Source organism: Vulpes vulpes, chromosome 2 (genome assembly GCF_048418805.1).
Source record: "Vulpes vulpes isolate BD-2025 chromosome 2, VulVul3, whole genome shotgun sequence".
Lineage (NCBI taxonomy): Eukaryota > Metazoa > Chordata > Mammalia > Carnivora > Canidae > Vulpes > Vulpes vulpes.
Genome location: NC_132781.1, coordinates 54053042 through 54067195, shown reverse-complemented (window position 1 = coordinate 54067195; position 14154 = coordinate 54053042). Strand labels below are relative to the sequence as shown.

General features: G+C 58.0%; 1 protein-coding gene across 1 annotated transcript in view; it reads left to right on the top strand.

Annotated features, from left to right (window-relative positions):
* Nucleotides 1-3715: 3715 nt before the first annotated feature.
* The window catches only part of PRRX2 (paired related homeobox 2), a 47613-nt gene continuing 37174 nt past the window's right edge, over nucleotides 3716-14154 (top strand). The window contains exon 1 of the mRNA XM_072748391.1: nucleotides 3716-4117. Within this exon, the coding sequence (XP_072604492.1) occupies nucleotides 3856-4117 (262 nt within the window). The 5' untranslated portion in view covers nucleotides 3716-3855. The remainder of the gene's footprint in view (nucleotides 4118-14154) is intronic.

Here is a 14154-nt window from a genome sequence, read left to right as displayed (position 1 = left end):
AAAAGTTGACTTTTTTTTTTTAAGATTTTATTTATTTATTCATGAGAGACACAGAGAGAGGCAGAGACCCAGGCAGAGAGAGAAGCAGGCTCCATGTGGGGAGCCTGACACAGGACTCATCCGGGGACCAGGATCACGCCCTGAGCCAAAGGCAGACGCTCAACGCTCAACTGCTGAGCCACCCAGGCATCCTGTTAGCTTGACTTTTAGAAAAGATTTTATTTATTTATTTGAGAGAGAGAGAGAGATATATAGTGAGAGAAATAGAGATAGTGAGAGAGCATAAGCAGGGAGGAAAGGGAGAAGCAGGGAGCCTACCGCTTGAGCTTGGGGCTCCATCCCAGGACCCTGGGATCACAACCTGAGCTGAAGGCAGACACTTAACTGACGGAACCACTCAAGTGCCCCAATTGTAGCTTGACTTTTAAAATATGCATATCTTTGTCTGCCTAGAAGGTACATATAAGCTAGAAAGATATATTATAAAATTATTTTTAGCTCATTCCTTTTCCTTGTCTTATTGCTTTCCTTGGCCTTACTATTGAATAAATATAGTGATTATCCTCAATCTCTTTCATTAAACTAACTTTCAAAAAATGTATTAAATACCTGTTATGTGTCAGAGAGCTCTGGGAGTGGGATATATGTGATTTTTATTTTATTTATTTATTTTTAAGATTTTATTTATTCATGAGAGACACACAGAGAGAGAGAGAGAGAGAGAGGCAGAGACACAGGCAGAGGGAGAAGCGGGCTTCATGCAGGGAGCCCGACATGGGACTCCATCCCGGGTCTCCAGGATCATGCCCTGCGCTGAAGGCAGCGCTAAACCGCTGAGCCACCCGGGCCACCCTGATTTTTATTTTCTTAATTTTACTTATGTTTTCTAAAATCTCCACATTAAACATCTTATTTCGGTGATAAGAAAATTAACTTTTCTTTTCTTTTCTTTTCTTTTCTTTTATGTGAGCTTTTGAGACTCAGGCAAATATGCACTTCCATTCATGGTCAGACCTAGGATCTAACCTCCAGTGGAGCCACCAATTAAGGATCAGCTCTTTCTCCATGGAATCTTCTCTGGCGAGCAGGGACCATCTCTGGCCCCTTCTGTTTGTCCTCATCTCCACTGCCTGGAGCAGGGCCTGGTTCGGGAAGTCCTATTTGAACTGAGGTTCCCAAATAGGATCCTTTTTACCCTTAATTCCCTGCTCTGGGTTAACATAATAGCATGGATCTAAATCATCACAGAAATTATTATTATTTCTTTTCTAGCTGTATCCCTTTGGGGTAATGAGTTCTGTCTTCTTGGGGTTACCTGGCCTTTCCTTGGGTGCATTTCCAGGCTCCAACAGGCCTGGAGCTCTTGCCCCACTCTGCCCTCCCCGTACCACCCTGGCCCCCAGTTCCAGGATTGGCAAGGGTGGTAACAACTCAACAGCAACAACAACAATAAAAATAATGTCAAATTCGCGAGAATTCATTTGGGTTGGTCCCTTTATTATCCCTATTATGGATGATGGATCAGCCTCAGAGAGAACTAGTGAGTGACCTCTCCAAGGCCACACAGCTAGTAAGTGGCAGGGAAGAGATTCAAAGCCCTATCCCCTCAGCTCCAGAGTCTGAATTTGCTATCACTGCCCAGCACTGCTTCTTGGAATAAATGTTTTAAAAATAATAATTGTTGACACTTACTGAGTGCTCATTATATGCCAGGTGCCCCACTATATATGTATATATATATATATATGTATATATATATCAACTTACCGAATCCTCCTAACAGCCCATTTTACAGATGAGCTAACCGAAAGAAACAGTCTAAGGACACTTCTAAGATCCATGGCTAGGAAGTGCAAGATCTAGATTTGAATCCAGAAGCCTGGGGCCTGAGCACCATCATCGTACACAGATACAGGACATTACTTTTTGTTTTTTTTTAAAAGATTTTATTTATTTATTCATGAGACACACACACACACACACACACACACACACACACACACACAGAGGCAGAGACACAGGCAGAGGGAGAAGCAGGTTCCATGCAGGGAGCCAGATGTGGGACTGGATCCTGGGACTCTGGGATCATGCCCTGAACCAAAGGCAGAGGCTCAACTGCTGAGCCACCCAGGCATCCCAGGACATTACCTCTTTGTCTTTCTCTGCATGTAGGATGAATGAATGACTGAGTTGATGGAGGAAGCCACTGTGATGGAGACCCAACCACTCTAATTCTCAGCCCTGGGCCTCAGTTTATCCATCTGTTCAATGGAAGGGCTTGGACCGAACAATTTTCATGGTTCTCACAGCTCTGGGAGGAGCCTCTGCTTTTGTTGCCTCGGTTTCCCCATCCAAGGGAACAGGATATATACCGTCCCTCAGGCCCTTCCCAGCTCCACAGGCCCATATTGACAGTGCCCTCCCTGTATTTTAGGCCATGGGCAGGGTGGGGAGGCCCTCCCGGAGAGTTCCCAGAGCCCACTCACAGCCCCACTCTGCTCGACTGTCAGGAAGTTGTTGAGCCAAACACACCGTGTGTCCTGCCCCCTCTTCTGCCAGCTTTTCTCACTGGGCACAACTGGGGGCAGCGCTCCAAAGAAGAAAAAGCCTGTTATCTCCAAACCCTCAATCTCCCTGTGTGTGTACCTCCAGGACTTGCCCTGGTTAACATCACTTGGGGGACACTCAGCCTCATTTTAGGGGTTTGCCCATTGTCTCTGGGGTGAAAATGATTCACGCAGGATGCAGTGGCTGGTCTGCAGCTTCTCAGGCCTGCTCCTGATGGGCTTGTTTTTGTGGCTGGCACATCTTGGTGGTGTGGGGATGGCAGGAGGACAGGGCCAGGTCACCCCACAGTAGCCTGGGGAAAGAGCTGTGGCTCCTGAGGGCTTTCAGTCTCAGCTCTGCCACCGGAGGCATCTTTTCCTTGAAAAACAAAAACAAGAGCAGAGATCCAAGCCTGCCTCTCCCTCTTACCTTGTCACCCATCTGTCAGTCTGGCTGTCGTCTGGCTGTCTATCCTCTGTGTGTAAACTGGGAACTCTGGAGGGAAACTCTTTCCTGAGAGCTTGGTCTTCCTTGGGGAGGGCCTGGAGTATCCCGGAGGTGGGGTACCAGGGGTGTATTGGGGGCAGGGAATGCCTACCCCCCAGAAGTTTGAGATTGTGCAGCTTTCCGGAGTGGGGGCCAGGTGGAGCGAAGGAAGTGCACCTCGGCTTCTTTCCGGCAGCTCAGGAAGGAGTTGGGGTGCACGGGGCCCGAGGGTGGAGCTGGGAGTTGGGCTCTTCCCCGTCAAGCGTCTCTGAGTCGCCCCCCTTCACCCTCGAGGAGAAATTTGTGAATGGAAGGGGCGCGGGGGGCGGGGGGGCGAGGGGTGGGTGCGGCCGCTCCTTCCACTACCGCCTCCCCCCGACACTTGTTGGGGGACTCAGCAAACCCCCAAACCCTAGCTTTCCCCCTCCTCGCGATGTGGGTGGGGAGGGCGCAGGGAGGACCCCCTCCTTCCCGCTCTCCCCGCCCCCAGCCTCCCGCCGGACTCCGCGCAGGACCCCCTCCCCCCCGGCGGCCGCAGGGTGGGGGCGGGCGAGGCGCCGCGCGGGGAGGAGGAGAGGCCGGGGCGAGGTCTGCTTCAAGAAGGGGCGTGTGGCCCGAGGAGCTCGCGTTCTAGCAACTTGGAGCGGGCGAGGCGGCGGAGGGGAGGGAGAAAGTTTGCTTCCCCGACGTCAGCGCCGGGCGGGCCGCGCGGCGGCCGGGCGAGGAGGCGGCGGGAGCGGGGCCGAGCGCGGGGCGGCCGGGGCGCGCTCGCTCCCACCCGCGCCTGCCACCCGCGCCCGCGACCCCGCGGCCCTCGCGGGCATGGACAGCGCGGCCGCCGCCGCCTTCGCCCTGGACAAGCCGCCGCTGGGCCCGGGGCCGCCGCCGCCACCGCCCGCGCTGGGGCCCGGCGACTGCGCCCAGGCGCGCAAGAACTTCACGGTGAGCCACCTCCTGGACCTGGAGGAGGTGGCGGCGGCCGGGCGGCTGGCGGCGCGCCCCGCGGCCAGGGCCGAGGCGCGGGAGGGCGCGGCGCGGGAGCCGTCCGGCGGCAGCAGCGGCAGCGAGGCGGCGCCGCAGGACGGTGAGTGCGGGCGCGGGGGCCCGGGGCCGGCGGCGTGGGAACGGAGGCGCGGGGCGCGCGGGGCGCGGGGCGGGCGGGGGCCGGGGGGTCCCGGGGTCCCGGGTGGGGCGGGGGCCGGGGGGTCCCGGGGTCCCGGGGTGGGGCGGGGGCCGGGGGGTCCCGGGGTCCCGGGTGGGGCGGGGGCCGGGGGGTCCCGGGGTCCCGGGGTGGGGCGGCGGCCGGGGGGTCCCGGGGTCCCGGGGTGGGGCGGCGGCCGGGGGGTCCCGGGGTCCCGGGGTGGGGCGGGGGCCGGGGGCCCCGGGGTCCCGGGGTGGGGCGGGGGCCGGGGGGTCCCGGGGTCCCGGGGTGGGGCGGGGGCCTGGGAGTCCCGGGGGCCGGGGTGGGGCGGGGGCCGGGGGGTCCCGGGGTCCCGGGTGGGGCGGGGGCCGGGGGGTCCCGGGGTCCCGGGGTGGGGCGGCGGCCGGGGGGTCCCGGGGTCCGGGGGGGGGCGGGGGCCGGGGGGTCCCGGGGTCCCGGGTGGGGCGGGGGCCGGGGAGTCCCGGGGTCCGGGGTGGGGCGGGAGTCCCGGGGTCCGGGGGTCCCGGGGTGGGGCGGGGGCCGGGGAGCTGGCGCGGGGCCCGCGGCGGCGGACGGACGCTGGGGCTCGCCTGTCCGTGACCCTCGGGGTGGGCCTCCGACGCGGGGAGGGGCCCGGCCGGAGACACCGCGGCCAGTCGTGGGAACGGGGGTAGCGCGCTGCCTTTGTGCGGGTCGGGGCGGCCCTCGCGGCGCTGCCGAGTCGCCGCCGGGGAGGTGGGTGTGATGACTGCCCCGTCGCGGCTGGGGAAACCGAGGCTTCCGAGGGGCAGAGCAGCCGAGGCACGCAGCTGGGTTTCGAGCTCTGCCTGGTCCTCCGATCCCACTCCAGCTACTGCTAGGTCTTAAGATGGGTTCCCCGGCTAGAGTGGCGATGCCTGCCCCCCCACCCCCAGACCCAGGTTGCCCCCCTAGCAGCTTCCTAGGTGGAATGGCCCAACCTCAAGGAGTCAGCTAGGCCTCTCTCCTCTGCCGAGGTGAAAGGTCATCAGGAAAGGAAAGGGCTTTAAAAACAAACAACCCACCCAAGTGGCTTTTTTTTTTTTTTTTTTTCCAGAAAGTCACACTGGATCACAGGGGCCAGAGCCCTTGGTGAGGAGGGGGAGGGGAAGCTAGAGCAGGAGAAGATAAAGATAAGGCGGAGGTCCCCTTCCCTAGACAGTTTCATGGGGGCAGAGGAGAGCCCTGAGTCCCCACAGCTCACCTACAGCCTGCGGAGGAGGTGGGGTGGCTGAGACCACAGCTCCGGGCCGTAGCTCTGGAGAGTAGGCTGGCCTGCCACCAGAGGCTCTGGGCCCCTAAAAAAGTCACCCAGTTGACTCTAGTGGCCTTCCCACCTGCTCCCGGGGACCCCCACTTCCAGCACCAGCCTCCAGGTCTCAGCTGAAAGCCCCAGCTGGCTGCATGCCCTGCTTTGCAGATGAGAGGAGATGCAGGGGAAAACTGAGGTAACTTCAGCCTCATTTGAAACCTTGTCCAGGAGCATGTGCATACGTGAGGCATGTCTGACACACAGCTGCGCCCCAGAGAGCACCGAGCTGGTGCCAGCTGCATCCAATGCTGCCTGGCCCCCTCCCAGTGGTGCCCACTGCCCAGCAGCCTCAGCGGACTGGCATCTCTCTGCACCCTCCAGGGTGAGCATGAAGTGGGCAGACCCAGCCCTGGGAGTTGGAGTTCCCTGATGGAAAAGTGGAAGTGGAAAAGAGTGGATCGGGGGTCAGGTGGCGTGCCTCCTGGTACAAGAGGAGAGGTGCTCTGTCAGCCTGAGTTTGTTCCTGAGAGGAGGGGCTGGCTCTGAGCCAGCTTCCCCTAAGGGTAGAGGAGAGGTCTCTGGTTTTTCCCTGACAATTGGGGGGCCCCCTTGGGAGTAGGGAGAGAAGGAGGAGCAAACTGAAGGTGAAGCAAAGAACCAGGGGAGAAAAGGAAGGAGAGGAGAGAAGAGAGGCATGCAGGAGTGATAGGGGGGAGGAGGGAAGGAGGCACAGGCTTTCTGTACTCAGTCCTGGCCAGGGGCTGGGTGCCTTTTTCCACCCTGGCCCCCAGCCGTGGGGAAAGACAGTGAAAGGCATTGCTTCTCTTGGACACAGCGTAGAAGGTTTCCAAATTCAGGGTTTTTCTGGGGAGTTCCAAAACAGCTTGTGTCAACTGGGGACACAGCGCCTGGACCGGGCCACTGGCAGCCCCCAAGCAGCTCTGTGGGTAGTGGGCCTCCCCAGCAGCCCCTTGGGGCCCAGCCACCCTCAACAGGAGCCCTGGTGGGGCTTTCCTGAGGTGAGGTTTCCGCACCCCCCCCCCCCCCAGGGCACGCAGGCAACTGAGAACTGAGAAGGCCTTGGGTGTGGGGTCAGGTAGGACTGGATGAGAGCAGCATTGATCCGCCCCAGAGATGGGCATCTCCTTCCCCTCATCTGGGAGAGACAGAGGGGCTGCAGGCAGAGTCGGGCCAGGCTCACCCAGGGCACCCAGGGCTGCCTCCTACCTTGGAACCCCCGCCCAGCGCCACCTGGAGATGTGCAGTCCATCCAGCTCAATGCTTCTGGCCCACGGGGAGATTTTCTCCAAGGCTTCTGAAAAGTGAAGCAGACGGGACAATATGGAGAGTTCTTGGGGAAGCTGCATGTTTCAGTTTAAAGGATTCTGTGTGTTTGGGATTATATCCCTCTTCCTGGCTTTTGGTGTTAAAACGCCCTTTCTTTTATGAACCAGGGATCATAACTGGAGATTGTTTTATTTTAATGTCCTTACTTGGCAAAATTAAAAGGAGGTAACCCTATACTCATTCCTTAGATTGAAAGCAAATCACTAGTCCATGAAATCCAAATGTTTTATATAGAGTCAAGCATCTCCCCAAGGCCAACTGGGTGCGTTCCAGGGGTGCCCGCTGCCAGGCAGAGTTCCCCTGGAGAGGCAGGCGGGGCGGCAGAGGCGGGGGCACTGTGTGGCCGCCCTGGCCTTTGAGAATCCCTCAGCCCCACTGTCTGGGTCTGGGCCTGCAGAGAGAGGGCAGAGGCCAGCTGCCCTGCTCTCCTTCCATATCCTTCTGTCTCTGGCAGGTACCCCCTCCCACTGCCACTCACTGTGGATTCCCGAGTCTTGAAGTCTCCAAAGTGGGAGAGAAGGAACCTCTCGGTGGGCCCAGCCTGTGTCACTGGACCCCTTCCCTAATGGGGCAACTAAATCTCAGAGTGCCAGGACTCTGGACCCCAAGCCTGCAGGCACAGGTCCTGGGCTGTGACCTTGTCCCCTAGTCCTGGGCCTGCCAGGTGCGCTGGTGCCTCGCTGAAGATTTGGACATGCTCAGAAGTGGGTTTTCCTGTGGCTTCTGGAGCTGTTCCTGGGTCCAAAGAAAGTAACGGACACCAGAGAGATGAGAAGGGACCCTTATTAAAAATTGGGGGCTAATGGGGAAACTCATGAGTTAGAAAACTGATACATTTTCAAATATGCCAGGATAGCAAGGCTCAAAAAAATGTTTTTAAAAATATGTTTTTCTCTTTTGTTTTCACAAAGCCACCAGTAGATGTAGCCTATTCTTGCCAATGATTTTCCCAGAGCAGGCGCCCCCGGAACTGGCCTGGAGGCTGTGGCTCCGCTGGTGACTCAGAGCAAACCGGGGTCTCACGTTCCTCCCAAATCAAACGCTGAAGTCTGCGCCGGGCGCTGAGCTATGCCAAGCACGTTAGGAAAATAAACCCTCGTTTGCTGCCTTTGCAGTGACTTACAACAAAAGAAACCACATTAATAACTGAGATTTTCTTTAAAGCATTCCCTCCTGTGGGCAGGGCGGAAACAGGGATTCGGACACACTGGGAAAATAAACAAAGCCCCTGGAGCCAGGCAGGAGAGGCCCCCCGGCCTGGGAGCACCCCACCCCCTAGCCTTTGCAGGGCTGGTACCTGTTTCAGAGACCTCAGGACCAAGCGATCCACTTCCCAGAGGGTCAGGGCAGCCTGGTGCTCAGAAGCTGGGGGCACAGGCTGGAGCCCCCGGGGAAGGGGAGGCTGGGGAACCCTTCTCGGAGCTGCTCCTCCAGACACATCTGCTAATGCCAAGGAAGCCAAGGGTGAACCTGGTTTGGGGTGTGGACCTGCCCCTTCCCCTTGCCAGTGATGGGTGAGAAGGGCCCAGTGTCTGAGTAGAGGACTCGAAGGGACCATTGAGTTCTAGAATCGGCAGACTTGCCTTCAGGTTCTAAAATGTTTATTCTAAAATATGCCCAATGGAAGATTTCCCACTTTCACCATTTTTAAGTGCACCGTTCAGGGGCACAAAGCATCTTCACGCTGTTGTGCAACCCTCAGTACCGTCCGTCTCCAGGACCTTTTCATCTTGCCAGAGTAGAATTCTGCACCCGTGAAGCCCTGACTCTGCATCCCCCTCCCTCCACGTAGCACCCAGCGCTCTCCTCTCTGTCCCTATGAAGCCGACAACTCTAGGGACCTCGTGTAAGGGGAAGCTCACAACATTTGTCCTTTGGTGTCCGGCTCATTTCACTCGGCGTGACATCTTCCAGGTTCCTCCACGTGGCAGCAGGTGCGAGAAGCTCCTTCCTTTTGAAGGCTGAGTAATATTCCAGGGAGCATGTGTGCGTGTGTGTGCACATGTGTGCATACGCATGTGTGCCATGTTTCGACTGTAATTCATCTTCCAATGGACACTTGGGTGGTTCCACCTTCTGGCAGTTGTGACTAATGCTGCTGTGAATGTGGGCGTGCAAATACCTCTTCAAACCTCTGCTTTCTCTTCCCTGGGGTTTATACCCAGAAGTGGAACTGCTGGGTCATGCAGTAATTCTATGTTTAGTTTTTTGAGGACCTGTCACACTGTTCTCTGCAGCTGACCTCAGGACTCAGCCGCCTCCCTCCCCAGCTTGCTGTGATAGGTGGCAGCGCAGCCTGTGGGGTGGAAGCCAGTGACCTGGACAGGAACTGGGCTGGTGCAGGGCAGACAGAAGGGTTTCGCCAGAGCTGTGCCTCTTCAGAGCGAGCCCAGAGCGAGCCTTTCTTCCCTCTTCCCCTTGCTTTCCCTGCCTCCATTTCTGGGGGGCTGGGGGGCAGAGCCATCTGCTGTGGGCCCTGGCTCTTGCTGCCCCCTCTGTGTGTGACCTTAAGCATGTCACATCCCTTCTCTGGGCTCAGTTGCCACCTGAACAATGGGAGGCAGGACACAGATGTTCAGAGAGGTCCCCTCCTGTCCTTCATTGTGATTGATCCAGGCTGGGAGAATGCCCCCTGGGAACGTGGAGTCCCCGGGGTCTGGGTCCTAGCAGGGCCTAGAGAGGGCAGCCCTTGGCACATGCCCTGTGCAGGAAGAGAGGAGGAAGATGAGTGAGAGGCTGAGGAGCCAGGCCCAGGAGCTGAGAGCCCAGGGAAATTCAGTTTGAGAGCTGCTGGGCCTACCAGGGTGGCTGGTAGGAGGGCTGCTTCTCTGGCTTTTTGTCAGCAGGGTGGGTTCTTGCTTTGGTGCATTGTTCTCAGCTCCAGGGTGGTCTCATGCCTCTAGTAGATCATCTGCATGGAGCTTGAGGGCGTGGCACAGGAACCTTGGACCAGCTAGTGCCCCACGAGGGCCCTGCCCCATGGGCAGAAGTTCAACAGGGCTGGAGGTGTTCCCTCCCAGAAGACTCTGGAAAAGTAGCTTTGGAGCGGTAGTGATAATGCCGGTTTGCACGGTGCATGCGAGGCCCAGAAAGCATCCCGAGGCTCAGTCAGTGTTGGTATCCATGAGATGGGACCACGGACAGCGATGTCTCTGTTATAGGCGAGCTGAGCCCTGAGTGGGTGTGGGAGATGGCACGCAGAAGGTGCTCAGTAAAGGGGCTCCGTTATAGTTCATTGAGATGTTCACAGCAACCCTGTGCATCAGGCAGGGCTAGTGATTTGCAATCCCTATTTTTTGGAGGCCCAGAGAGGCAAAGCAACCTACCCAAGGTCTCCCCACTAGGAAGGGAGGCGTGGGATTTAGTTGGGGAACTAAAGGGGGCAAAGAGGCAGGAGGGGAGAGGTCTTGAGGGCTGCACACAGTGGGGCCATTGGGTCAGTTGTGCCATGTTCAGGGTTTCTAAATAGGTAAAGACAAGAAGGAGGGGTTGTGGTGGCTTGTCCTGAGCAGGAATGTGAGGTCAGATGGATGAGGCAAAACAGTGTCTGGCCCTAGGTGGAAGTGAGTCTTGGGGGTGACTTAAGGGGGAGCCGCTGGGTCCCCTGAACACATCCTACAAATGGCACGTCAGGGTTGGGACCTGGCCAGGAGCTGTGGTGGGGTTGGAGGCTGTGGGAGTTGAGAGGGACGTGCCAGTGACGTGAGAGTGGCCAGCGGCCCTCACAGGCACGTTTGCCGAGTGCTCACTGTGCGCCACTCAGGGCTCCACTTGCCTCACCCCTGTTGTCATCCCACCGTGGAAGTGGGTCCTTTTATCATCCCCGTTTTATGCGGAGGGGAAACAAGCCACTTGTCAAGGTCACATCTTCCTGTGAATGTAGGGTTCCAGCCCCGGTCCGTCCTGCTCTGGCCCCTGTTCTCTGCCACTACTGGAAGCCATCCCTAGAGCCCCTGGGATGCTGGGTGGTCTGGCCGGGGATGCCCCCCACCCCTGGGCAGGTGTGGGCTGCACTCAGTGGAGGGGTCCCCTGGGTCACAGGCCTGTGGGAGATGGTCAGGCCTGGCAGTGTTCGGGGCTGCCCAGCTTGGGTTTGGGAAGGTGGGAAGTAAGTGGGGGGTCCTCTACCCCTCCCACCCACAAACATCTAGAATGACCTGCCTCACTTCCGCAGGCCCGTCTCCAGTCTCCTGCGCCCAGGAGAGCAGTGGAAGGTCCCTGACCCTGAGGAACATCGTCCCTGACCCTGAGGAACATGGATAGGATGGCTCCCTTCCCAGGCTCACTTGCTCACTCACTCACTCACTCACTCACTCCTTCCCAGGCTGGCCTAGCCCCCTTGCTCACTCACTCACTCCTTCCCAGGCTGGCCCAGCTCCCTTGCTCACTCACTCACTCACTCACTCACTCACTCACTCCTTCCCAGGCTGGCCTAGCCCCCTTGCTCACTCACTCACTCCTTCCCAGGCTGGCCCAGCTCCCTTGCTCACTCACTCACTCACTCACTCACTCACTCACTCACTCCTTCCCAGGCTGGCCTAGCCCCCTTGCTCACTCACTCACTCCTTCCCAGGCTGGCCCAGCTCCCTTGCTCACTCACTCACTCACTCACTCACTCACCCACTCACTCCTTCCCTGGCTGGCCCAGCCCCCTTGCTTGCTCACTCACTCACTCACTCATTCACTGACTCCTTCCCAGGCTAGCCCAGCTCCCTTGCTCACTCACTCACTCACTCCATTATCCTTTCCTGAGTGCTAACTATGTGTCAGGCCTTGAGGTCCTGCCGCCTGCCTAGACTTTAAGATTTAAGGCCCTGGTGAGGTTTCCAGGGGCAGAGAGGGACTAGCACGAAGTTGCCCAGAAAAGCCATGTACTCACAACAACCACCGTCCTGCTGCCTCCGGTCCTTTTATCCAAGAGAAAAACCTGCAGCATCTCAGGGGAAAGACTGGTCCCCAAAACTGACCTTATCTAGCTTTAAAAAGTCACAAATTGCCCCTATTTTTCTCATTTTGTGGTAGGTCAGTGAAGACCTACATGGGCTGGCATTTGGGAACCACATGGCAGACTCGTTTTCCCAGACACACAACCAGAGATGCACCCTCATGCACACACACTCATGCACACGCTCACCTCACAGTCACACAAACCTACTCTCACACACACACAATCACACTCACATTCAAACCTGCTCACAACTCACACATACACAATCCCAATCACACATGCCCTCTCATGTACACACAACCCACTCACCCACACACAAACTGGCACACATGCACACACACAAACCCTTTCACCCCCCCAACTCCACTCACACACAGAACCCCACTCACACATTCACATACAAACCTAGTTACTTGCATACACACACCCCTTCATCAACACACACTCACATGCACCTGCACACACTCACACTCAAACCCAAACCCACACACTCACACCTCCTTGTGAGAGCTCCAGTCTGGCCCACATGACCAAGTCCAGGCTTTTAGTGGGTAGGGCGGCTGCAGGTGGCCAGTGAGCAGCGAGCAGCCATAAGGCTCTGGAACAGGCCAAGGGTTAAGTGCCTTTTGTGAGGTGGTGAGTAGGAGAGCACCCTGGGAGCTTCCTGTTTAGACAGGGAGGAAAGTTATGCGTCCAGCTCCCAAGCTGAGCAGTCAGGATGCTCCCGGGGCTAAGCAGGGGCACGTGGGGCCAGGGACATGTGGCAAGGTGCTCCTCACCCAGGGGCTGCTGCCCAGAAGAGTCCATGGCCTCCCTGGGAATGTGGGCCTGCTGGTGGCAGCGGGGGCAGGGCCCACCCTGGCCAGAGCCCAGGAGTCAGGGCACCTCAAGATGTCCTGACCACGAGGTCACTAAACCACTCTGATGCTCTCAGTGCCCCTTGCTTTATGTCCCTTCCACATCTGGGAAGCTGCCTGGCCCCAGCCTGGCTCCGAGGGGCCACTGTGATGACAGGTGCCATCCACATGGGGTACTTTACAGCCGGTGATATCTTTTATTGCATCCTAAAAGATGAAGCAGGCTCTGCATTATTTTTGGCCCCTCCTGTGATCCAGTCTGCTTTTCTGTCATGGAAGGGGCTGCTGGGACCTTCGGGTTTGGGGGGCAGTGGGTGCATGGAGTTCTAGAGAAGCACGGGCCTGGCGGCCAAGAGGTGGACAGGGGCCGCTGGGCATACTGTGGGCTCTAGGGAAGGTCCTTGGTGTGGGGCAGTGAAAAGGCAGGGAGACCTGGAGGCTTCCACAGAGGCCTCTTCCACCCCAGAGCTGAGCCAGCACCTGGGTTGCCGGAGCCCTGACCAGGTGCAGGTGTGTCACCTCTGTGAGATGGCTGCCCAGAAGGCAGTAGGTGGGGCCCCAGCCATGGCCTCTCGCTGGCCTCAGGGGTTTGGACCATCTGTTTGTCAACAATTTCTGGTGGTCCCAGAAATCACTGCATTCAAATCACTCTGGCAGCTGGTTGAAATGCATGTTCTTTTTAAATTAATTTTATTTGAATATTTAAATATTTATTTATTTATTTGAGATGCATGTTCTTAGGCTCTGCTGCAACCCATGGAATCACACTCCATGGGGCCTGGGCTGGGGCATCTGCATTTACCAGGTCCTTTCTGGGCATTGCAGGGTGAGCAGCTCTGCACTCTCAAAGGCCCTTTCTACCAACTCTGCTCCTCTACCACCTTCCTTGGCTTGAGTGGAAGATGGTACTCGTGGGGGGTGGCGAGGCCAGGTGGAGCCTCTGTGGGAAGCCAAGGAAGCACCTGAAAGGGTCCAGTGTCCAGGAGGGCAGGGAGCTGCCGGCGTCCCCAGAGACCTGACCTCAGTCTAGGAGAAAGCCATTGCTGTGGGCCATCCACAGCATTCTTTGAGCACCTACTGAATACCACCAGCCCAAGGCGGCTCTGGGGGTTGGAGGGGGGCGGGGATGTGGCCACAGGGGAAGGCTTTGGTCTCCCTCTCAGGCATCCTGACTCCCTCCAGCTGTCAGCAGGGGGGCACGGGGTGGGGGGTCAGAAGCCTCGCTGCTGAGCTGGGCTCCCCGTCACTCCATCCCTGTGAAGGTCCCCTGCCCACCTGCTGCTCTCTGGCAGGGGGGCCCCAGGGACAGCCCCTGCTCTGGCCCCAGGTACTGTACGCCACCCGCTCCCCCTCCCCATCCATCCTCCCGTCTTGCCGTGGGCGCAGACGTTTCCACACCAGAGGTGGCGTTATTAAAAGTGACATTTAACCAGAGCTGGAATTACCACGCGGATGGCTGCAACCCGCCGAATCAAAGCGGGAGCCGCCGGGCGTGCCTGGCAGGGGCCGGGCCTCTCCTCCACCGCCCGGGGAGGGCCGCCTCCCGTGTAAACCCCCG